We start from the raw sequence: 24,149 nt of genomic DNA, 5'->3' as shown, positions 1-24,149 counted from the left end.
GACAGGAAAGACAGCTGGTCATCCTTGCAGTGGCAGACCACATGTAACAACACCTGAACTTGATCGGTACATCCAAATATCACACCTGCGGGACAGGTACAGGATGGCAACAACAACTGCCCAAGTTACACCAGGAACACACAATCCCTCCATCAGTGCTCAGACTGTCCGCAATAGGCTGAGAGAGGCTGGACTGAGGGCTTGTAGGCCTGTCGTAAGGCAGGTCCTTACCAGACATCACCGGCAACAACGTCGCCTATGGGCACAAACGCACCTTCGCTGGACCAGACAGGACTGGCAAAAAGTGCTCTTCTCACCAGGGGTTTTGTCTCACCAGGGGTGATGATTGGACTCATGTTTATCGTCGAAGGAATGAGCGTTACACCAAGGCGTGTGCTCTGGAGCAGGATCAATTTGGAGGTGGAGGGTCCGTCATGGTCTGGGGCGGTGTGTTACAGCATCATCGGACTGAGCTTATTGTCATTGCAGGCAATCTCAATGCTGTGCGTTATAGGGAAGACATCCTCCTCCCTCATGTGGTACCCTTCCTGCAGGCTCATCCTGATATGACCCTCCAGCATGACAATGCCACCAGCCATACTGCTCGTTCTGTGCGTGATTTCCTGCAAGACAGGAATGTCAGCCATGGCCAGCGAAGAGCCCGGATCTCAATCCCATTGAGCACGTCTGGGACCTGTTGGATCGGAGGGTGAGGGCTAGGGCCATTCCCCGAGGAAAAGTGCCTTGGTGGAAGAGTGGGGTAACATCTCACAGCAAGAACTGGCAAATTTGGTGCAGTCCATGAGGAGGAGATGCACTGCAGTACTTAATGCAGCTGGTTTCCACACCAGATGCTGACTGTTTTTATTTTCTAATTTCGTCAAACTTTAACAATGTTCGGCATTCCATTTAGTTCATAACAAAATAAAACGGGATGCACGAATAAGAGGAAGGATTACTGCAATAGGAAGATTTGGCATGCAGGTTCGAGGGGCTTCAGAATGTGGATGGACTAAAATACATACTCCTTTCTCGACAGGGATGTGCGAGCGTGAGAATAAAGTGCGAGCATGAGGCGATCATTTGTGTTCCGCGACTACTACCGGGTCCTTGAATGACGTATAACATGCGAGTAAGGGCAGCCGGTGAAGTTTCTGGTGCCCCCTAGGGAATTGGTGCCCTACTGCATAATATGTGTATAGGAAGCGGTGGTACTATCTCTCACTCACGTGCGAGTGATTATTACGATTGCCGGTTTTGGATCAAACAGTAATTTGTGGACCACCGCGGACTCCCTCTTGAAGACCCTTTTGTTAGAGTATTATACAACTATAAATCAAGTACCATAGCTGTTATCTGTCACCTTGTAAGATTTCATGCTCACTGATATTGGCACTTGGTGGCCAAAGTTGTTACTGCATGCTAATTATTAGCTAGCAAGCAAAAAAAATAAATAAATAAATAAATAAATAAAATTTCATGTGTTGCCTCTTGAGGAGAAAAAAATAAATACAATTGAGAGAGAAAAAGAAATTGAGAGAATATTTTTTTGAGAGAAATTGGTTCATGAAGGCACCTAAAAAAAGTTTTTTTCACCCTGTGGTTCAGGGCTTTCATAGATTTTGGTCATATCACCCACCTCTAGTCTGAAAACGCTTAATTCCCTTTAAAGGACATGCGAAAAAACGTAAGAAGCGTGGCCCTGCGTCATTTCCATGTAGCCTATGTTCTGAAACACAATTGTCCTCATGTTCCGCCACCGGACAGCAATTCTGATGAAACTTCCCTTCGCCTTTAAAGGAATGCAATGTGAAGGTTGTACAAAGTAACATTTATCTTTAACAACCTTATCAAAGTGGATAGCAGGCTCAACAATGCAACAACATGGGCCACCATCTTGATTGAAAACGAAGACTTTTGAAAATGCTCTCTAGTTCCGTATAGTTTGGAAAATTATGATGTTAGAAATTGGAAATCAGAGTTTTCAACCAAAAACTTATTAGTGTGGACATGGCCTGATTTTGCAGTCTAATCAAAGATAATACAAGTTGCTTTTTTATAGCCAGTTTCCTTTTTTTTTTTTTTTTTTTTTTTTGCCACTTTTCATCAATAGGAGTGGACAATGGACAGGATATTCCCAGGGATATGTTAGTCGGAATCTACCAGCGCATTCAGAAATGGGAACTCAGGACAAACGATGACCACGTGTCTCAAGTACAGGCTGTTGAGAGGGTCATTGTGGGCAAGAAACCTGTGAGTTAAATGCAACTCACACAACCCGTGATTTGCTCATGCATGTCATACTTATAGTTGAAACCCCATATTTTTCCCACGCTTATAGTTAAAGGTACTGTTCACCCCAAAAATGTATTTCTGTCATCATTTACTCACCTCCATATTGTTCAAAACCCGTATAACTTTCTGTTCTTCGTAGAACACAAACTGAGATGTTAGGCTGTATATTAATCTCATCATTTACTCACTGCATCTTTTTTCCATACAATGAAAGTAAATGACTGAGACATTCACCGAACCATTCTGCCTAACATCTCCTTTTGTCTTCTACTGAAGAAAGAAAGTCATACAGGTTTGGAACAACATGAAGGTGTGTAAATAACAGAATTTGCATTTTAGGGGGGATCGCTTTAACAAAATGCAAAGGAACTTTGATCTTGAATTCAGTTTGTACTGGAGAACATATTTTTGTTGTTTAGCATATGTGAACTCAGTAGCCAACTGAATTTACATGTTTTGATGTGCTGTGTGTTTGTTTAGGTGCTTTCTCTGCCACATCGCAGGCTAGTATGCTGCTGTCAGCTATATGAAGTCCCTGACCCCAATCGACCACAGAGGAGTGGAGTTCACCAGCGGGAGGTCTTCCTCTTTAATGATCTACTGGTGGTAAGTCTTCCTCATTTCAGCGCTTTTACTGCATACAGATGCAGCAGCCTTGAAAAAATATGTAAAAATATGTGGTCTGAATCTTTATTTGATAGAGTTTATCATTTACCCTCTTGTGACATGCATTACTGATCCCAGGACTCTGCAAGAGGCAGCTAAATCTCTCTATGTAATGCTTTTGAACAGTATGACATTTTAGTTTGGAATAATGTCACTTCCTGGAATTATGGTGTGTTCTTGTCATGTTGGAATTACCGTAATGAACTCTTTTCACATTTCTGGGTTTGGAACACAAAAGTAAATTATAGAGGAGTTAAACTTCTATAGAGGTCAATGGGTGTCAGAGGTTCTTTTGTGAATTAAACAGTCCAAGGTCAATACAAATGGTTTGACATGAAGCTTTAGGGTAAAAAAATTTCAGTTCATGCCGACAGGTCACAGGAGGATGTCCTTCTCTGGTTCAGTTGAGCTCATCATTGGAGAAACTTCTTGAGTAAATCTAAGACTGTGCAGTGATACTTCACTTGCAACAAGAACAATCTTCAAAGAAGTTGATAGGATGCCTGAAGAAGGTCTTTGACCGAAATGCTGTAAGATATTGCAGATGTAAAAGCTATACGACAGTGTGTGGGCTCTTTATTTCTTCCTCCATTGTATTGTTTACGCACCTGCCCCCAATGTGTTAATTTACAGTCAGAAGTTTACATACACTTTGGTTGAAGTCATTAAATCTCATTTTTAAACCACTCCACAGATTTAATATTAGCAAACTATAGTTTGAACTTTTCAGCCATAATGACCATCGTTATGTTTGGAGGAAAAAGGGTGAGGCTTGAAAGCCGAAGAACACCATCCCAACCCTGAAGCATGGGGGTGGCAGCATCATGTTGTGGGGGTGCTTTGCCACACATGGGACTGGTGCACTTCACAAAATAGATGGCTTCGTGAGGGAAAAAAATTATTTGGATATATTGAAGCAACATCTCAAGACATCAGCCATGAAGTTAAAGCTCAGTCACAAATGGGTCTTCCAAATGGACAGTGACCCCAAGCATACCTCCAAAGTTGTGGCAAAATGGCTTAAGGACAACAAAGTCAAGCTATTAGAGTGGCCATCACAAAGCCCGGACCTCAATCCGATAAAAAATGTGTGGGCAGAACTGAAAAAGTGTGTACGAGCAAGGAGGCCTACAAACCTGACTCCGTTACACCAGTTCTGTCTGGAGGAATGGGCCAAAATTCCAACAACGTATTGTGAGAAAAATGTGGAAGGCAACCCAAAACATTTGACCCAAGTTAAACAATGTAAAGACAATGCTACAAATACTAACAAAGTGTGTGTAAACTTCTTACCCACTGTGAATTTGATGAAAGAAATAAAAGCTGAAATAAATCATTTTCTCTACTATTTTTCTCACATTTCACATTCTTAAAATAAAGTAGTGATCCTAACTGACCTAAGACAGGGAATGTTTTCTACAATTAAATGTTAGGAATTGTGAACAAAATTGAGTTTAAATGTATTTGGCTAAGGTGTATGTAAACGTGTGACGTCAACTGTATGGTTTTACCACTGACCATACGTCAACTGAATGCGATTTACCGATGCCTATGCTACAGTGCATCTGGAAAGTATTCACAGCGCTTCACTTTTTCCACATTTTGTTATGTTACAGCCTTATTCCAAAATGGATTAAATTCATTATTTTCCTCAAGATTCTACAAACAATACCCCATAATGACAATGTGAAAGAAGTTTGTTTGAAATCGTTGCAAATTTATTAAAAATAAAAAACGAAAAAAATCACATGTACATAAGTATTCACAGCCTTTGCTCAATACTTTGTTGAAGCACCTTTGGCACCAATTACAGCCTCAAGTCTTTTTGAGTATGATGCTACAAGCTTGGCACACCTAATTTTGGGCAGTTTCTCCCATTCTTCTTTGCAGGACCTCTCAAGCTCCATCAGGTTTGATGGGGAGCGTCGGTACACAGCCATTTTCAGATCTCCCCAGAGATGTTCAATCGGGTTCAAGTCTGGGCTCTGGCTGGGCCACTCAAGGACATTCACAGAGTTGTCTCAGAGCCACTCCTTTGTTATCTTGGCTGTGTGTTTAGGGTCGTTGTCCTGTTGGAAGATGAACCTTCACCCCAGTTTGAGGTCCAGAGCACTCTGGAGCAGGTTTTCATCAAGGATGTCTCTGTACATTGCTGCATTCATCTTTCCCTCGATCCTGACTAGTCTCCCAGTTCCTGCCGCTGAAAAACATCCACACAGCATGATGCTGCCACCGCCATGCTTCACTGTAGGGATGGTATTGGCCAGGTGATGAGCGGTGCCTGGTTTCCTCCAGACATGACGCTTGCCATTCAGGCCAAAGAGTTCAATCTTTGTTTCTCATGTCTAAGAGTCCTTCAGGTGCCTTTTGGCAAACTCCAGGTGGGCTGTCATGTGCCTTATACTGAGGAGTGGCTTCCGTCTGGCCACTCTACCATACAGGCCTGATTGGTGGAGTGCTGCAGAGATTGTTGTTCTTCTGGAAGGTTCTCCTCTCTCCACAGAGAAATGCTGGAGCTCTGTCAGAGTGACCATCGGGTTCTTGGTCACCTCCCTGACTAAGGCCCTTCTCCCCCGATCGCTCAGTTTGGCCAGGCGGCCAGCTCTAGGAAGAGTCCTGGTGGTTCCAAACTTCTTCCATTTATGGATGATGGAGGCCACTGTGCTCATTGGGACCTTCAATGCTGCAGACATTTTTCTGTACCCTTCCCCAGATCTGTGCCTCGATACAATCCTGTCTCGGAGGTCTACAGACAATTCCTTGGACTTCCTTGGTTTGTGCTCTGACATGCACTGTTAACTGTGGGACCTTATATAGACAGGTGTGTGCCTTTCCAAATCATGTCCAATCAACTGAATTTACCACAGGTGGACTCCAATCAAGTTTTAGAAACATCTCAAGGATGATCAGTGGAAACAGGATGCACCTGAGCTAAATTTTGAGTGTCAGGGCAAAGGCTGTGAATACTTACGTACATGTGATTTTTTTTGTGTTTTATTTTTAATAAATTTGCAAAGATTTCAAACAAACTTCTTTCACGTTGTCATTATGGGGTATTGTTTGTAGACTTTTGAGGAAAATAATGAATTTAATCCATTTTGGAATAAGGCTGTAACATAACAAAATGTGGAAAAAGTGAAGCGCTGTGAATACTTTCCGGATGCACTGTAAATTATGAAATCTAAATAATAGAGCTTATATCATATAAAAAAAAAAAAACATTCCAGCCGGTCACATTAGAGGGCATTATTATTATTTCTCTCTCAAATAAAATGCAAACCCATGTCAAGAACTTCTGCTGGAAATAAGCAGAAAAAACTATACTTTGACAAAATAAATGCAAGCAGCAAAGAAACGTTTCTAAATAAAAAACTTTTTTTTTCTTTTTTTTATTGTCTTTTTTTTTTTTTTTAGGTTAATTTCACTAATTTAATTATTAATTTTTCCATTACTTATTTAATTTTACTTTTATTAAAATGTAGTCATGGCAGTTTGTCTGAAAGAACCCAACACGTTCGAATGTCTTATGCACTATTTACACATGGTTGGGAGAAGGTGGGTGCAAATACGAACATTCTCATGAAGCCGAATGTTTACGTCAGACTGGCTTTACGAACAATTTACACAAAAATGTGTTCTGCTTGTGTTTCATGAATGAGGTCCATCATCTTTGTTCTCATTTACTCCAACAGCACAAGAAAAAAATCAACTATTACATTTCCACGACTTTCAAAAAGAAAAATATTTGAGCGATATGGATTATGACAGTCAGTAGAGAGAAAAAAAAGACAAATTTACTGCCATTCCTTTAGCAGCTGTATTTGAAACACCATCGCAGCAACATTGACTAGATTTTTTTCAATAATAATATTAGAATAAAATGGCCAATCAAGCAGAAATACTCTATGTATAGAGGTACCTAACTATCTTTAACTGTTGAGGCTGCTGCCATTGTGGTTTTTATAAGACATTACAATGTTCAAGTGAGAAAATAATATTTCCAAGTTTACAAATTGCAGTTTAAAAGTTGTTACCGGCCTTTAGAAGTCAGAAATTTAAAATTTTGATTATTCTAACTTGAAGTAATCACAGCATTATTCACTAGTCTCAAGCAATCAGTGGTTCTGGTTCCAATGGTATTTGTGCTCAATGTACTCAAGATACTCTCCATGCACTTTATTTATTGAAAGTTGTCTGTAAATGTGTATGTACTGTATATGTAAAATCCTTTCTGTTTTCACTTGCAGGTTACGAAGATCTTTCAGAAGAAGAAGACGTCGGTGACGTACAGTTTCAGACAGTCTTTTCCCCTGGTGGAGATGCAGGTTCATATGTTCCAGAATTCCTGTAAGTGAATTCATCCCTCCATCTGTCTCACCATCTGTCCCTCCTCCTTTATTTATACTATCACTCCACTCCAGCTCATTTATACACTCTCTGCTCTCATCCACTCCATCACTCCATCTTAGCTTGGAGCTCTTGGAGTCGTTATCTTCTCCATGCTTTCATGTAGTTGGTGTTTTGGTTTCTTAATGGCAGGGGCGTAGATTTGGAGTAACCCCCCAGTAATCAAGACTAGCAGGTACAACCCCCCAATATTTATGTCATGTTCAATTTAAGGATATGTAGAACTAATTTTAACGGAGTGACTATTTGCACTAGGTGTAAAAAGTACCTGCCACACAGCGCAGCTATTTGCACTAAAATAGTCTGGTGGAAGCACAGAAATTGAAGACAAACTGCAATGGCATAGTGTGTAAAGACAGTGTGGATGTGCTTTTTTTAATGTGGACGACCTGGGTTTGATTCCCCCTTTTGTCCCACATTTTCCCATCCTGTCTCCACTCTTAATATTTCCTTTAACACTACTTACAATAAAAAATTATATAAAGGTTGATTGACCTGCGGTTATTTGGTCACAGTGACGGTTGGGGAATTGAAAGAAAGGTTTGATGTTTTTTGGTGGAAGCTAAAGTTTTAATGTAGTTAACCATTGTATTATTACAGTAATATGGTGTTAATATTGTAACCTTGTTTAATTTTGTGGTTACTATGATTTTACTTCAAAATACCTATGGTTACTATAGTAAAGCCATGGTAAATGTTTCTAAGGTTAGGGTTAAGTTTAGGGGTAGGGGTTGGTGTAGGGTGTCTGTGGGACTCTCAATAAACACAATAAACACACTGCAGTGACACTGTATGTTAGTATTTATTTAGGAGTGCAAACAGCCTCTAACACTATTTGTACTTAGTGCAAAGAAGATGCTTATTGTTGCTGTTTACACTTAGTAAAAATAGCCTCTGCCTAATTTGTATGGTATTTTAAATCTACTGCGAGTCTGTCATAAAGACAAAAAAATGAAGTCCCCCCACTGCTCTACAAGTTGCTTCACTAACAGCACTTCATTATTACTGTGCTGTTTCACTGGGAAAGAACAGTGACAACAACTTGAAGAGAAGCGCTGCCCAGCCATTTTGCATTGCTGGGTGAAGACGGACTATTAAAAAAATAAATCTGTATTCATAAGGTGGTAGGATAGTACTGAAATCTAGCTAATGACGCTCCAGCTATAGCCTACTATCAGCAATGCGGAGTAACGGATTACTTGTAATGGCGTTAGGTAATCAAGATACAAAATAGGTAACTATAATCCGTTACAGTTACATAAAAACCCATGGTAATCAGATTACAGTTACATTTTCAAAAAATTGGGATTACTGTCAAGATTACAAGTTGTTTTTTTTGTTTTTTTTCTCCCAATTTGGAATGCCTAATTCTCAATGTGCTTTTAAGTCCTCGTGGTCGTGTAGTGATTCGCCTCAGTCCGGGTGGTGGATGATGAATCCCAGTTTCCTCCGAGTCTGAGATCGTCAACCCGCGCATCTTATCATGTGGCTTGTTGAGCACGTTGCTACGGAGACATAGCGCGTGTGGAGGCTTCACGCCATCCATCGCGGCAACCACGCTCAACTCACCACGCGCCCCACTGAGAATGAACCACATTATAGCGATCACGAGGAGGTTACCCCATGTGACTCTACCCTCCCTAGCAACCAGGCCAATTTGGTTGCTTAGGAGACCTGGCTGGAGTCACTCAGCATGCCCTGGGATTCGAACTAGCGAACTCCAGGGATTGTCAGATTCTTTACCACTGAGCTACCCACACCCCCAGGATTACAAGGTTTAATTTCTGACAAAAGAAATAGTGAATTGTCCTGACATAAAGTGATACAGGCAGCTGTTTGTTTAGAGTGAGAGATGGTTTAGATGCGTGTTCTCTTCGGGTTCTCTGTCTCACATCAGCACTCTGCTCTCAAGGCAAATAGCTGCTTCATCGCCATGGCCATGGAAGAACATGCATTATTTTCTTGGAAATTTCGACATTATTCACTCTTTAAAAGAGAAAGGCGAAACAACATTAAAGTTCAGTGGAATTTATGCCGTGAAGATTTAGCTTTGAAGATGCTCTCATTATCCAAGGACCTGAGAATTTGAAGGTAATAAGAGCCACACAGAAATAGCATTAGCTATGTTAGCTAAAATTAGTTAATATTAAAATGTGTTAAAATGAGCCTTAATGCTCAAAGAAATCCATGGCCCTCATCATTTGGCAGGATTTGCGCATCATTGCTGGTATGGCATATATTGGTTTCCATGGTTGCAAAAGCAAACTGTACTATATTAGTCAGGACATCCTGTATGTTGTTCCATTCCATATTGAAGCTGAAAAAATGACCCCTCCCCAGGTGAACATTACTTAAAGCTACACTATGTAACTTTTTTGTTAAAAAATAACTAAATGTTATTAATGAGAGAGTGCAAAAAAAATCCAACTTCCAAACCATGTCTTTACTTTGCCCAAATACACTTTGATAAACCTATAATAATGATTTATATATTAGAGCTGTCCGGACAGATTTCGCAGAAAATTGCATACATACGTCATTCGCCCATGCATGTTGATGTCATATCCGTACACAAAGCAAATAATCTCCAGCTACTGTAGCACGTGTATGGTGTTTGAGTAGCGTGAAGCTGAAAAATTTACCATTGACCAAAACAGCAAAACTCCTGGGAATCACCGGTTGTAAAAACAAAGAAACCATGAACAGAGTCTACAAGCAAAAAGGGAAAGCGATAGAGTCCGTAATAAAAACCCGAATCAACATCGGCTTGGCTTTTCAGAGGTGGTGACAACTCCGAGATCTGAAAGGATTTAAAAGTGACCCAGAGATGGCTTTTTTCTTACTCAACAGGTAAGATATTTTATTGATATGTTTATGTATAATTGTGTAATCACACACACACACACACACACACACACACATGTCTGTGTGTGTGTAGTGAAATACAATAATTATACTGTAATCGGTGCAGAACTTTTCACTTGCTAGCACGTTTATTTTTCTTTATAACAGCAATAATTTATATAAATAAATCCTTTAGTCCTAGGCTTGCCAAGAACATGTGAGTCTTGAAATGATGTTGACTACTGGTTGGTAACAATGACAATCTATAAATTAGTTACTACCATGGTCTATTTGGCCAGAATATCCTGCACTTATAAAAATTTTACAACGTTTGACCTTATCGGAATGGCAATCGTTGTGTCTAATGTTATCGAGCGTTGCCTAACTTTTGTAATATCATTCATTTCGAAACATCAATGTTTCCAATAAGTCAAAACAACAGATATGGCACTTATCTGCTCAGATGACATATTTTCGGATATCTGTCATTTCCTTTCTTTTGTTATTTATTTGTCCATTTGCTCTGATAAGATGTCCTGTATCCATGTGTACACTGGTGCCTCGAACCACATTCATCCGCTCAGAGGAGCAGAGCAGAAGCACAACTTGCGTCATTACCAAAACAATGTTCTTCCGCAAGACACATGCAGTTTTTTTTTAACTGCTAGAGGGCCAAAAGTTACATAGTGTAGTTTAAACCTTAATCATTTAAGAAAACAAAGTTTTGAATACAACACCAATACAAAAATCAACTGAAATTTTTTTTTTTTCACCTCTCATGATTTTGCATCCCTTTATCATTATTAACAAATCAAAATTGTACACATAAATACCTAATTAATTGAAAATGTGTTTTAAATTCTTAGGAAAGAACAATTAAGAATTTATCTGATTTTGATAAATTATTGTTGAGAACAGTTCAAATGACAGGGTGAGCGAGACATTCTGGCAAATGTAAAATGTTCAACACTTATAGTAATTAGGAATGAGTAATTGAAAAGACACACTAAAAGTTTGTTAGCTGGTGATGTTTGAGTTTGGATCATGAGCAAGCAGAGGAAAGACACTCTCCAGCATTTAATTATGACAGTAATAATGGTGATGATGATAACGTGTGATCTACCTATTGAATACAGTCTGTAGTTAATGAATAGTTCAAATTACAATTGCCTATACACACTAACTGCAATACATGGTAGAATTACACTTTGACTTTATTTACATATGTGCCCTTGTGGTAATCCAAAAGTAACGAAATTCAGTCTGATTACATTACTTTTGTATTGCTGTAATTTGTAATATGTAACGGATTACATTAAAAAAGTAACCCTCCCAACCCTGCCTACTATAACTAGCTAGCTACTTCACTGCAATTTAGTTCCACAACTATCATTGTTAGATGTTAGCGAAAGCACAGCCTTACTCTGTTACTTTAACTATATAGCTCCCATTATAATCAATGAGGTTGTTCAGACTGGAAGGTACTGGCCTATAAATGTTAATGATGCAGTCTTGTTATTAATACAGCCTAAGGATGAATAACACTTACATTATTTTCCATTACTATTATAATACTTATAACTCAAATATATAGAGAAGTAGAGAGAAATTAAGCAATCGCACTGCAGATGTACGAAGTGTATTTTTGAGAATTTTTTTTATTTTATATTGCATTGTGTCTTTTAATGTTCTGTGGTTAATTTCAGTACACTGCATGACTTTGTTTACATTATCTGTGGATTTTGTCAGAATGAGAGGTCTGTAATTACATAAAGCAAAGCACATCCCTCTTTATCTGGGTCTCTCTCTAATTGACTGTGCTTTTATCTTGCTCTCGCTCAGACTACCCTCATGGTATCAGATTGACATCAGCAATGCCTGGCAGTGAGCGTAAGGTTCTGATTGTATTCAACGCACCGAGCCAGCAGGACCGAACACGCTTCACCAGTGACCTGCGAGAGAGCGTTGCTGAGGTCCAGGACATGGAGAAATACCGCGTAGAGTGTAAGAAATCCTTTAAAATTCACTGTTGCTTCACACATGACAGATTAAAAGGCTGTTATGGGTTTTTTTCTATTTGCAAGCTAATTACTGAAATTTGCTGTGTAGGAAATGATTCATTAGGGTTAATGTTCAGTTACCATTAGTGAATCTACAGCACCACGGCAACAGAATATTTTGACGTTTTGTAAGTTGAGTTGTAAATTTAAAGTCTTAAGTGAATGCTGTTATAAATAGACTGAATTCCGCAAAATAAAGACAATAAATATAGACAACACATCTTTCTATTACATTGTTTTCACTGGCTGTATGCTAAAGCAAACCGTTCAATTCATGACCCACCATTATCATTTTGAATTCATCTAATTAATTTCTCACTGAACGGTTACTGAAATAATCTGTCCTAAATTTACTAGATGCTTATATGATAACAATTAGTTAAAAATACACATTCATAAATGGGGTTTGTTGGAATGTATGGTATTTAAAAAATCTTGTTATAAAAATATGTTTTAAAAGATATTAGTGATTTAGTATGTAAATAGTTTGTAGTTAAGACCAATTATATAGGGTTTGAGTGCACAAGCAGAATCCTGTAGGAAACACTGAGCATGTGAATAATTTGTGAGCAATGAGAACTGTAACATTCAGCTTTGCCATCATTAACCCCAACCTTCTTCTCTTTGCTTTCCCTTACTGTTTTCTTTCTTTTTGTAGCTGAGTTAGAGAAGCAGAAAGGTGTGATGCGTTCAGGGCTCTTAAGTGGAGATGTGGGTGGGGTTGGCGGGATGAAGACTGAGGCTGTGAACGGCTCTCTGGGTAGGCCCAGTCTGGATGACACATACACGACAGGGGAGGGGCTTAAACGAACAGCACTTAGCTCCTCGCTGAGAGACCTCTCTGAGACAGGTACAACACACACAAACCTTCTATTAAGACATAAACTCTTTCTTTTTGCTATTTTAGCAGTTAAGCAGGACAGTTGATCTCCAGTGGCAGAAATATTTATAAATAAATTAGGGCATGTCAATTTAACATGTTAATTTAGTTCAATTAATATAATAAAATGATGTTATAAGAATGAACACATTTAAACATGCCAACTGACCTTTATGTACATCCTGTAAGAAGGATTGTTTGCAAATATTTCGATTAATTAATCAACATATCATGTCATTAATTTGATTTACATTTTTAATCGATTGACAACCCTAAGATAAATCCATAAGAGGCATTCTGGGAGTTGTAATATACTGAGATTATGAAGTACACTGCCCTCTAATGGCACATTATGTCCTTGCATAAAATTTTTCGTACCATAATACTCTTATTATTTTTGCAGTATTTAGTATGTTTACTGTGCACAACATTTTCAGTAATCTCTGCATGCATAGAATACCCAGATAACCTTATCAATTTACCAAAATATGCAGTACAAAACAGAGCATACTGTACTTTATCTCACAAATGTAATGCTCTCAGCTTGACCTTCCATTTCCAGTAGATGAATGAACTGAAATTAATATCAGCCATGACTTATCTTGACTCTGACAGCCAAAAGTGAAGACATTTTTAAACAAACATTCAGACATAACCATATTTGTTTCAAAGATGATAACTGGATGCCACTTATTGAATTTAATATGTGAAGTCATGTGACAAAAAATATATCATACTATTTAAATGCTTACTATTTCACATTGTAAAAAATAAAATAAAATCAGTAGGCAGTAATCAGTGTTTACAGTAGTGCTGCCCCTGACCAAAGATTTCCCTAGTCGACTAGTAGTCGTTAGTTTAAGCCATTAGTCGACTAGTTGTCGCATGTTTATGATATTAATTTAATTACTTAAATATATACTTTTTGGGGGGCATCAGAAAATGATTTGAGTTCCAGAGCTGAGAAAGAATAAGTAACATTGCTAACACTGTTCTTCATTACAGAGAAATACTAAACCGTAATAATGAGCCTTTAAAATATAAATTTTACAATCGCACGCACGAAGCAAGCCGCAGTGACACCTGCAAAAGCTGTAATGATTCTGAATGTGTCGGAAACACCAGCAAGGAGACTTGTCTGAACATTTTGTTAATTTATAGAGAGAAATGCACATTAGGGTTGTCCCCGACAGACGATGATCTCGGGGATCGACAGTGGTCAGAGTGATCGCCAATAGCTGATGCCTTTGACAATGTCAAGACAATATTTGGCTCGTTTTCCCATTAATGTATAACATTATTATTATTATTATTATTATTATTAGGCTATTATTATTATCAAATTAATATTACAAATAATTTGCCCATAGACACGTGCTTGAAGAAACACACTTTATTATATTATTAAGAACAGATGACAAAAAAGACGTCTATGCGCATGGATGACACGCTGTTTGTACGGAGGCGTGCAGTCTCGTGGAACACGCGCATGTAAATGTTCTCATTCTTTCATTGTTTCAGTCATCTGAATTTTTTTTTGCAAGAACAGTGTCATCTATGAGTGCTGCAAATGACCTCAGACATCTCAGCTCAGGAGGTGCTTTGAGTTCAGTTCGCTTTATTCCACTGAGCAGTTCATCGTGACCAACTCTGCAGCCTATACATCTGTGACTAAAACATAAAATAATACAAAAACACATTCACCTCGAACCATGATTCATATTTCAGTGATTATTATCATCATTATAATCATTATTTTTACATTATAATTGTTTTTATGTCTTGATTTGTGTAAGTAATTTTCCGCCTGTGTGTTTAGACGATACTTGCCTGACAGTAAATGGAAAGGTGGTTACTTAGGCCTATATATATATATATATATATAATTTTTTGATCACTTTGTTATTTTAATTGCTTTTTCATTTCGTTTGGAGTGCAATTTGAATTTAGAAATGTATTTGATTTATGTTTTTCATTTTTTAAATAAATTAATTTAATTTTCAATGCAAAATCACTAAAGCAAGAATGTTCACCGATCCCTCAGCCCGGAGGTTGCTGGTGTAATTGGATTTTGCGATATATACAGTACTGTGCAAAAGTCTTAGGCACAGAAGATGTTTCACAAAAACATTTGTCTTTAGATGGTTATTTTTATCTTCTGCTTTAGTGTGTTAATAAAAAATATAGATTTTTTTTTTCTTTTGTGAATAGAATAGAATAGAATAGAATAGAATAGAATGAATTGAATAGAAAAGAAGAACAGGGAGCCCTGCAGCAGATGGCATGGGCCCCCACAGAGTCCCCCACTGAACATTGAGTCAGTCTGGGATTACATGAAGAGACAGAAGCAACTGAGACAGCCTAAACACATAGAAGTTATGTGAATTATCCAAGATGCTTGAAACATCCTATCTGCCAAGAACCTTAAAAACTGTGTCCAGGTTTACTCAGGAGAATTGTTGCTGTTTTGATGACAAGGGTGGTCACACAAAATATTAATTTAGCTTTTTTGTATGTTTACTGCACTTTGTATGATGTTAATTGATCAATCAAAACTATTTATGACATTACTTTTGAAAATATTTTCACTATACAACATTTTTCACAAATGCCTATAACTTTTGCACAGTACTGTGTGTGTATATATATATTCACGATATATATATATATATATATATATATCGTGAAGGAGGGAACAAAACTAATTTTTTCACACACATGATGTATTTTCCTGGACGAAATACCCGACCGGTAGAGAATGTACAGATGAAGTAGGTTCTTTGCCAGAGAGATGTTGCCCTTCACAACTGTTGTAAAGCCATCTTTCGAAAAGTTAAACAACACGCATTTTTATTGCGCTTAATATTTTTCCAGTTTCATTTGAATTTTTTGTTAAAATAAATACAAAATAAAGTTCAAAGTTTGAAATCAAGGTGTCTTGCTTTATTGTGTAGGCTTAACCCTAACCCTGCTTAATGAAAATTACACCATAGTACCACCTAGCATTCAACCAGTTCGTCGGTTTGAACGTGAACATGCAGTAAGCAAGGTAATAATTTAGCTTCCCCACTCCCCACGAACACTTGGATAAGCCTAATAGCACATATTTATCTAGGTTATCTAACGTTAGAGCAAACAGCCATGCTAAGTGGCTAATGTTAGGCTACTTACATGTTTCAGATGATAAGCCATGTTTGAGGTCGATGAATGATAGACGAAAATTTGCCTGCAGAGTTTGCATGTCACCTTCTTGGAGTCAGCCTTTACCCTTTCGAAATGATCCCACACTTTGGATTTCCTGCCCGACATAATTAATTACCGCATGGACCAGCCGTGTAAACTATCATGTCTGTCCGTCACTGACTGTGTGACTTTGCCACTTACTGTGGAGGTTTTTTTTCTGCGACCAACCGACCAATCAAAACTTGGTCGACCAAGAATCTTCTCATAAACTAATGTTTGGTCGACTATTAGGGGGAAGCCCTAGTTTACAGCACAATATACTGTAATAAATACGCTGGTATTCCATTCCAAACATAACCAAATGTCTTTGTGCTCTGACTGTCTTTTGACAGTAACACTGTGAGGTCATTTTCATATACGAACTGAAATTTGAGTACAAAAATAATTATTCATTATAAACTGATCATCCATGGTCAAACACCTAATATGTGGTGATCAAAAATATTTAGTTTCTTCCATGACCTTTGACCCTGACCTTGCAGGAAAGCGAGGCCGTAGAAACAGCGTTGGCTCTTTGGATAGTACCATTGAAGTAAGTAAGGCAGCTCTGTTAATGCCAACAAATACATTTATATGAAATGATCCTGTTTTGCAGCATGGGTCATCTGTTTTTTAGCCAAAACGGCTTTGCATGAATTTGTGATTGAAATGTAGCATGTTTCAAAATGTATTGTGATTGTGGATGCTGTCTTCTAAGTCTGTGTAAAAACATACTAATGTCTTCGCTTTGAATATTGCATGTCTAATAAGGTCCTGTACAGTTGCTAATAATGACCAATTCATTGCTTTAGTAAAGTAATGGCCTAATCAATGCTTTAGCTGTGTTTTACCTGCTGAATGAGTTAGGTGTTCTAATGAGTAAGCTTCACTTTTTTTATATATGGTCAATCACCACTAACATGTGACTACTTTATGGCTTTTCTAACTTTGTAATGTCACATTTTCCATGATATGTTGGAGGGCTGTATTTTCTTCTAGAAGGCTTTTTGTTTGTCTCCATCCAGGAGATGTGTGTAGAGTGTAGTTGCATGATTCTGCAGGGGTGTGATCCTCCATCTATTTTGAAAAATGTTCAGAGAAGTGATTGTCTCTGCTCTTTCGTGTCTGTGTTTGTGCACACTGTAGGGATCCATCATTAACAGCCCACAGCCACACCAGCGCATGCCCATTCCTGGCTGCTACGGGGTGGAAGACTACCGGCCTCACCGCCCCATCCTGAGCCCCGGAGTAGGGGTGGGGGGTGGGCCGGGGCAGCTTCACAACGCCGTAGGGAACATGGGTGGAATCCCTGGCATCGGCGATCGAGGTGGGGGGCCAGGGAGCAGTTCTGGGGGGAGCAATTCAGGTTCCTTCCTGGGCTCCCTGTTTGGCAGCAAACGCTCCAAAGCCCCTGCTCCCCTTACACCCCCCGGGCCACATTACCCGGCCCCCGTGCCACCGCCTACTACAGGAGGGCCACCACCCCCATCCCCCTCCGCCCTCAGCCAGTCAGACCCCGGTGGGCCATCCAAAATCCAATCACTGCACGCTCAGTACTGTCACAACAACTTTGGCCAACCTCCGCCCCCATACCACCATCATCACCGATATCACATTCAGATGTCCGGCCCGGGCCATCTGCCCGTTACCCACAATATTTTGCAACGAGGGTCCCTCCCACGGCACGGGCAACCTGCTCCTTCTCACGCCCAGCCCCAGCAACAACTATCCCATCATGCTATGCAGCAAGGCCGCTATGGAAATATAGCCTGCACCCCTCCGCCTCTGTCCCCGCATTCACCCCATTCCCCCATCGGCCCGTTCAGCTTCTACCACGTACACCCCATACGCCATGCCCGCGCACCCGGTCCTACCGGAAAGCTTCCACTCACCCTGTCTCACTCTCAGCCCCACCCACACGCCTACTCCCACGTTCACTCTCATACCCACAGCCATCCCGGCCACACCCACAGCCCCCACCCCCTACTGCATCACTCCGCCCATCAGCCTCACTTCGTCTTCTCCCCACCCCCTCAGGCGCCATCCGCTATCACCGCCCGCCACATACCACAGGGCACCTCCCACTACGTGCCACAATATCCGCCCCTGTCCTCCATCCCGCCTCCTCCACCACACTCCCCGTTACCTCCTCCGTCCTCCCCACATACCCCTCTCACCCCTCTTACACCATTATCTCCACTCACTCCAGGACCCCTGGGGGCACAGTCGGGCGGCCCAGGGGGCGGAGGAGGAGGCGGGGCCAGCAACAGCAGCACGGGCGGCAGTTCCAAATCCAAACCTATCAACCGCATCAGCACGGTGGTGTGAGGGTGAGCCATGGCAGAGGATACAGGGTCAAAATCCCTACGCAGAGGAGCGGAAGTCAAGGCAAGAGGAAGCACACCATACTCAGACTCTGTTACTGCCACATCCGCTTCCCTCATGTGTAGAGCCTCACTGGAAATGAAGAGAGCGGGAATCTGGTTGGCTACATTACTAGCCTGAACGGCGAAACACTCTTGCTGTTAGCTGCCATTCAAAACATAGGCTGTGTGTTAGCATCTAATCTGCATCAATTGAAGGTTTGAGAAGCCAAAAGTGGTGGAGGTAGATTCTCTATAAGGATGAATTGTTTTTTGAAGTTTGATATTTCTTGTGCATTGCTGCCAAAGGAAGGGATTACAAGAGGAAAGGGGGGTGCCAATGGAAGTCAGACTAAAAATCCTGATTTGAACCATGCTGAAGCACGCAGGAGGAAGCACTTTGAGGAAGAAGTCGACATGGACAAAGCTGGATTGATGTGTGGAAAATATAACAAGGACTTGAACTGAACTTTTCCATTCGTAGTCTTTTTCAGTTTTCATGTGTCTCTGACAATCATTTCAGGGTCAGTTACAAATAGTTTCGTTTGATGCATTCCTCAAAATTTTCAAACATATTTCTCAACTGAAGTATAAAAAGGGCCAGCATGCACTTTGAGAAATGCCAAACATTTTATTTTTAATGTGAAAGACTATTGTTTTGCTTTGAAAATACTTATTTTCATTTAACTTGTGTGTGAGGGACTGGTTGGGGTTCACTGAGAAAGCTTCACTTAAATCTTCATGTCTACTGGGATACCATTTTTATTTTGAGGCTATACTAAAAAATGATTTTTTCTGAAGTCGCTGGGGGTCAAGTTTGCAATAAGTCAGCCATACTAGTGTAAAAGCAGTATACCGTTTTTTTTTTTTTTTTTTTAAGACCTCAGTGGAGTTATGTAACCTGAATGTGTAGAGACAAGTGTAAATTGTTTAGGTAGATTTTATATTTTATAAGAACATTCAATATACACTCTTAATTTGTGACTAATAGCCAACAATCACTGATCATTACGCATAAATTATAAAATCAACACCTCTTCTGTTATAATCTGCCACCTGTTACCTCAGCATCTGTACTTCCTTTATAATGTTGCCGTTTCGCCATTCTTTTAACTATTTAAACAATCTCTCCTGACCAATGAAACATTTATATTCGGCAGTTCATTACATAACCTTAGTGCCTACTGTAATGGTTTGTCATTGGAGGTTTGGGATCAGTGGTTACGTAATGTACTTGGCTATGTTCTCTGGATAACCTGTGGAGAAATAGGATGTACGTATAGAGAAAGTCAGTGAAATTTTGACATGAATACTATACTTATGGACTCGGTTTTGTACAGCTTCAAAACAAGGTGATTGAAATGTGTTACAGATATCTTAAATACTTAGAAGTTAATATTCAGAAACTGAATATGAAAAAAGAACATCACGATATGGGTGATTTTATGGGTGACTTTATTACTATTATGATGTCAAATACTACTGATATATTACTTGCTATTTTTGGTGTAAAAGCTACTACTAATATGATCTATGGATATGTTTTAGCAGAGTGATGTGCTGATTGTTTTTTGAGAGCTTTTTTAGACCAATCAACAGGTTAGACTTTCTTGTGTACAATTAATGTCTAACAAACTAATTGGACTGCTAATTTCAGGTAAATGTTTTGCAGCAAGTTTTTAAAACTATATTATCCATGTAAAGCTGTATGATCTGTGTAAAACTCCTTGTTGCCAGAAGCCATACACACTTACTTGAGCTACTCGCTCTTTTAATATTGTGAATTTATGCCGAGTTTCATGTCCAATGTCAGTGCCCTCTTTATTTTTTATATATAAAAAAGCGTTTTAGGGACCTATATTATGCACGTGCAGTCACACACACACACACACACATACACACTCATTCACACTGAGAAGCTGTTAAGCCAACTTTAAATGTGAAGATCTTTTTTTATTTTGTGCTGAAAGTTTCTTGTTTTTCACATACATTAGTTAAAGTTATCAGTGCCTAGGATTCAAAGTTCCACAACCATCTGCATTCGTCCAAATAGACCCTTTTTCTTTTCTCACCACCCCCCACTGACCAACATTATGGAGGATGAGGACTGCCGTTATTAAAAATAAATAAATGTATAAATATATTTGCAAATAATGTAAAAAATGAAAAAGTGTACATATAAATGCAGAAATAAATGTTAAAACATAAGCATTTATACTTTTATTTCCTTATTTATATATAATTGTAGTAATTTATTTCCACATTTATTTATTTATTCATGTAAATATTTTTTTATTTCCATATTTATATATTTCCACATTTATTTATTTATACATTTATTTATTGCCACATTTATTTATTTATACATTTATTTATTTCCACATTTCTTTGTCCGTATGGTAATGAGGGGGGCGTGCTTTATCCCTGAGGCATAGCAGTCGAACTCAGAGTGCTCCAGAGTGGAGCTTGGAGGCCACAGTGACATCTTGTGGTTGAAAAAAAATGTAATACAATTGAAACATAGTCACAGATGGGTGTGGGCGTGCATTAAGAGATTGTAAAATGTACCTGGCTATGAGCTGAGCAAGTTTAATGGGAAATGAATATTTGTATTGAATGAATGACTTAGTGGTCTTATATCAAAATATTTTATCACTACTGTTTAACATAATGTATATCTCTGTACAGACTCTTTTAAAAATTCCTGCAAGGATTTCTAAAATGCCCCAGACTCTGCTGAATATTTTGGTAAAAATCTGATCTAAAACTGCGACTGGAATACTCCAGGGCTCCAGACTGCAACCAAATGTTCGCATTTTGTGACCGCTTTTCCCGTCGGTGCGATCATATTTTATTATAAGTCGCACTGGTGCGACTTCAGTGTTGGCCAACTTTCTCTCTCTCTCGCTCTCCTCTTATAAGCTGCCATTTTTTGTTTCAAAAGTGGAGCAAAACAGCGTTGTGTGCTAACTGGATTAATCAACAGAGTTGTGTGAAGGCAGAGCAGGTGCGTTTACTCGTGGATCGGTCTTGAGCTCTCAACTGCAACTCACAGCGTAAATCTTTAACAGTACTTGTCCACTGGCATCTTTCCAACTGTAAACGCGCATACTTAAGAATATATTATTGCACGTGTACTGAAAGCAATGATAGACAATACACACTCACTTTACATATTACAAACACATGCCCCAAAGCAGCTGCTCTCAGGTGTTGTGATTCAGGCATTGAGCTGATTTCTTCAGTGCCTGTGGACACGTAGCGAGAACCAGTATCCAGTATATTGGAAAAGAATATTGGCAAATACAAAAATGCATTGTATTTTAAGCATTTCAGTTGTTTTGCCTACTATTGAAACTCTCCAATCGAAAATTAATTGGGACTCTCGGTTACGGCATGCCACGTAAAATACCCTTAACGGTGCGTGTCCTTGGCAGGCGCATTGCGCATCTTGTTGAATATCAGCTGTGTGCAACTTTACAGCGCATGATATGTTAATTCCTGTCATTCCCGTGTAAATATATTGATATTCTTTCCCATAATTGTGCATATACATGATGATTTTACTGATCGTTTAGTATACGGAAAGCAATGTGGTAGACAAAACACACTTGCTGTACATGTTACAGACGTGCCCCAAACCAGCAGCTGTTTTGCGTTATGCATGGGCATTGAGCGGATTTTCTCTTCCATGCCAGTGGACACCTACTGTAGAATGGAGGGAGAGGGCGGGTAGACCGGAGGAGAGTAGTTTGGTTACAAGAGGTTAATAACATGTTGATCTGGCAGTGATAATTCCAAATAAATAGCCGTGTGTCACTCTCTCCCTCTCCCTCGCTGAGCCGTGCTGCCTAGTTAGGCTATTCCTATTCGGCAGGCTCCTATCGCCAACATCCATGCATTTGCATTAAATATGATACTGGATCATTTCACGTGCACACCCTGCTTTTGACAATGTAAAAAGTGTCTGTTATTAGATCTGTTGGAGTTGCAGTTTTTGTTCAGATTGTCGGCCAAAATTTTCAGCAGAGTCCCGGGCATATTAGAAATCCCTGCAGGGATTTTTAAAAGAGTCTGTACAGAGATATACATTTTGTTAAACAGTAGTGTTAAAAGATTTCATTCAAGTCATTCATTCACTACAGATATTCCTTTCCCATTAAACTCGCTCAACTCACAGCCAGGCACATTTTACAATCTCTTAATGCACACCCATACCCATCTGTGACTATGTTTCAATTGTATTTAATTTTGTCAACCACAAGATGTCACTGTGGCCACCAAGCTCCACTCTGGAGCACTCTAAGTTCAACTGCTGTGCCTTAGGAATAAAGCACGCCCCCCTAATTACCATGTGGACAAGTTTTATAATTTAATTAATGCAATTATACATAGTAAGGAATTAAAAGTATAAATTCTTATGTATGTCAGATTTTAACATTTATCTATGTATTTATATGTACACTTTTTTCATTTTTTATATTTCTTTGCAAATATATTTATATATTTATTTTTAATAACGACAGTATTCGTACTCCATACAATATGGAACATTCTCTCTCTATAAGCAGAGAATCATTTGCAGTATTATGTTAAGGATGTGTTTATTTTGAGGCAGATATTTTAATACTTAATACTTTACAAAAAAAAAATGTCCTAGGCCCAGTTCTTGATATAATGCATTTAGTCAAACTACAATACTGTTTTTTCAGGTGAACTCTTGAATTCCAGTACTTTTAACATACGAGCATTGTCCATGGCTGGAGAAAATACCAAAAGGGACAGTTCACCCAAAAAAGAAAATTCTGTCATCATTTACTAACCCTCATGTTGTTCCAAACCCATCCAAGCTGCTCTCTTCCATACAATGTAATTGGGTTGTGACCAGGGGCTGTTAGTTAGGGGTGGTCGATAGGACAATGTAATCAGATATCGACCATATCTGACAAATTTCCCAGTTCGATTGTGACAGTTATTGACAGACGATGATCGACAATATTGGGAAATGACAAAACGATGGAGCTGGGAAGCCACCAAATATATTAAATAGTAGCCCAGTAGTTATCATGCACTTACATTATTAGATATTAATCGAAATATTTAAACATTAAAAGTATTATGGATTAAAGAGGCCGGTTGTGTCCATTTTCACAAGACTGTTGTCGCTTTGGAAAAAATCAGTGGGTGTTTTCAAACCGGGATGGGCATTTTTCAAGCGCTTTAGTTGATTTGCTAAAATTGAATGGTCGGTTCCAAATACATTTCTCACCTCAATGACGTCTGAGTTAATATACAGTAGTTCCCTATTTTGATTAGACGCTTTGAAAACGGCCACTGATTGGGAAACCCTAATTTTTGATCCACAGAGACATATACTTCAATTTCACTGCCGATATGTTCTCTGAATAGCAT

General features: G+C 39.1%; 1 protein-coding gene across 1 annotated transcript in view; it reads left to right on the top strand.

The window, feature by feature from the left end:
- LOC127415380 (IQ motif and SEC7 domain-containing protein 1) overlaps nt 1-20,905 on the top strand; it is an 81,696-nt gene extending 60,791 nt beyond the window's left edge. The window contains exons 9-15 of the mRNA XM_051654097.1: nt 2,114-2,253; nt 2,776-2,901; nt 7,209-7,308; nt 12,055-12,216; nt 12,931-13,122; nt 16,878-16,927; nt 17,521-20,905. Coding sequence (XP_051510057.1) covers nt 2,114-2,253; nt 2,776-2,901; nt 7,209-7,308; nt 12,055-12,216; nt 12,931-13,122; nt 16,878-16,927; nt 17,521-18,702 — 1,952 coding nt within the window. The 3' untranslated portion in view covers nt 18,703-20,905. The remainder of the gene's footprint in view (nt 1-2,113; nt 2,254-2,775; nt 2,902-7,208; nt 7,309-12,054; nt 12,217-12,930; nt 13,123-16,877; nt 16,928-17,520) is intronic.
- Nucleotides 20,906-24,149: the final 3,244 nt, after the last annotated feature.

Source organism: Myxocyprinus asiaticus, chromosome 24 (assembly GCF_019703515.2).
Source record: "Myxocyprinus asiaticus isolate MX2 ecotype Aquarium Trade chromosome 24, UBuf_Myxa_2, whole genome shotgun sequence".
Lineage (NCBI taxonomy): Eukaryota > Metazoa > Chordata > Actinopteri > Cypriniformes > Catostomidae > Myxocyprinus > Myxocyprinus asiaticus.
The sequence above is the reverse complement of the archived record's forward strand: the minus strand, read 5'-3'. Positions and strand labels throughout refer to the sequence as shown.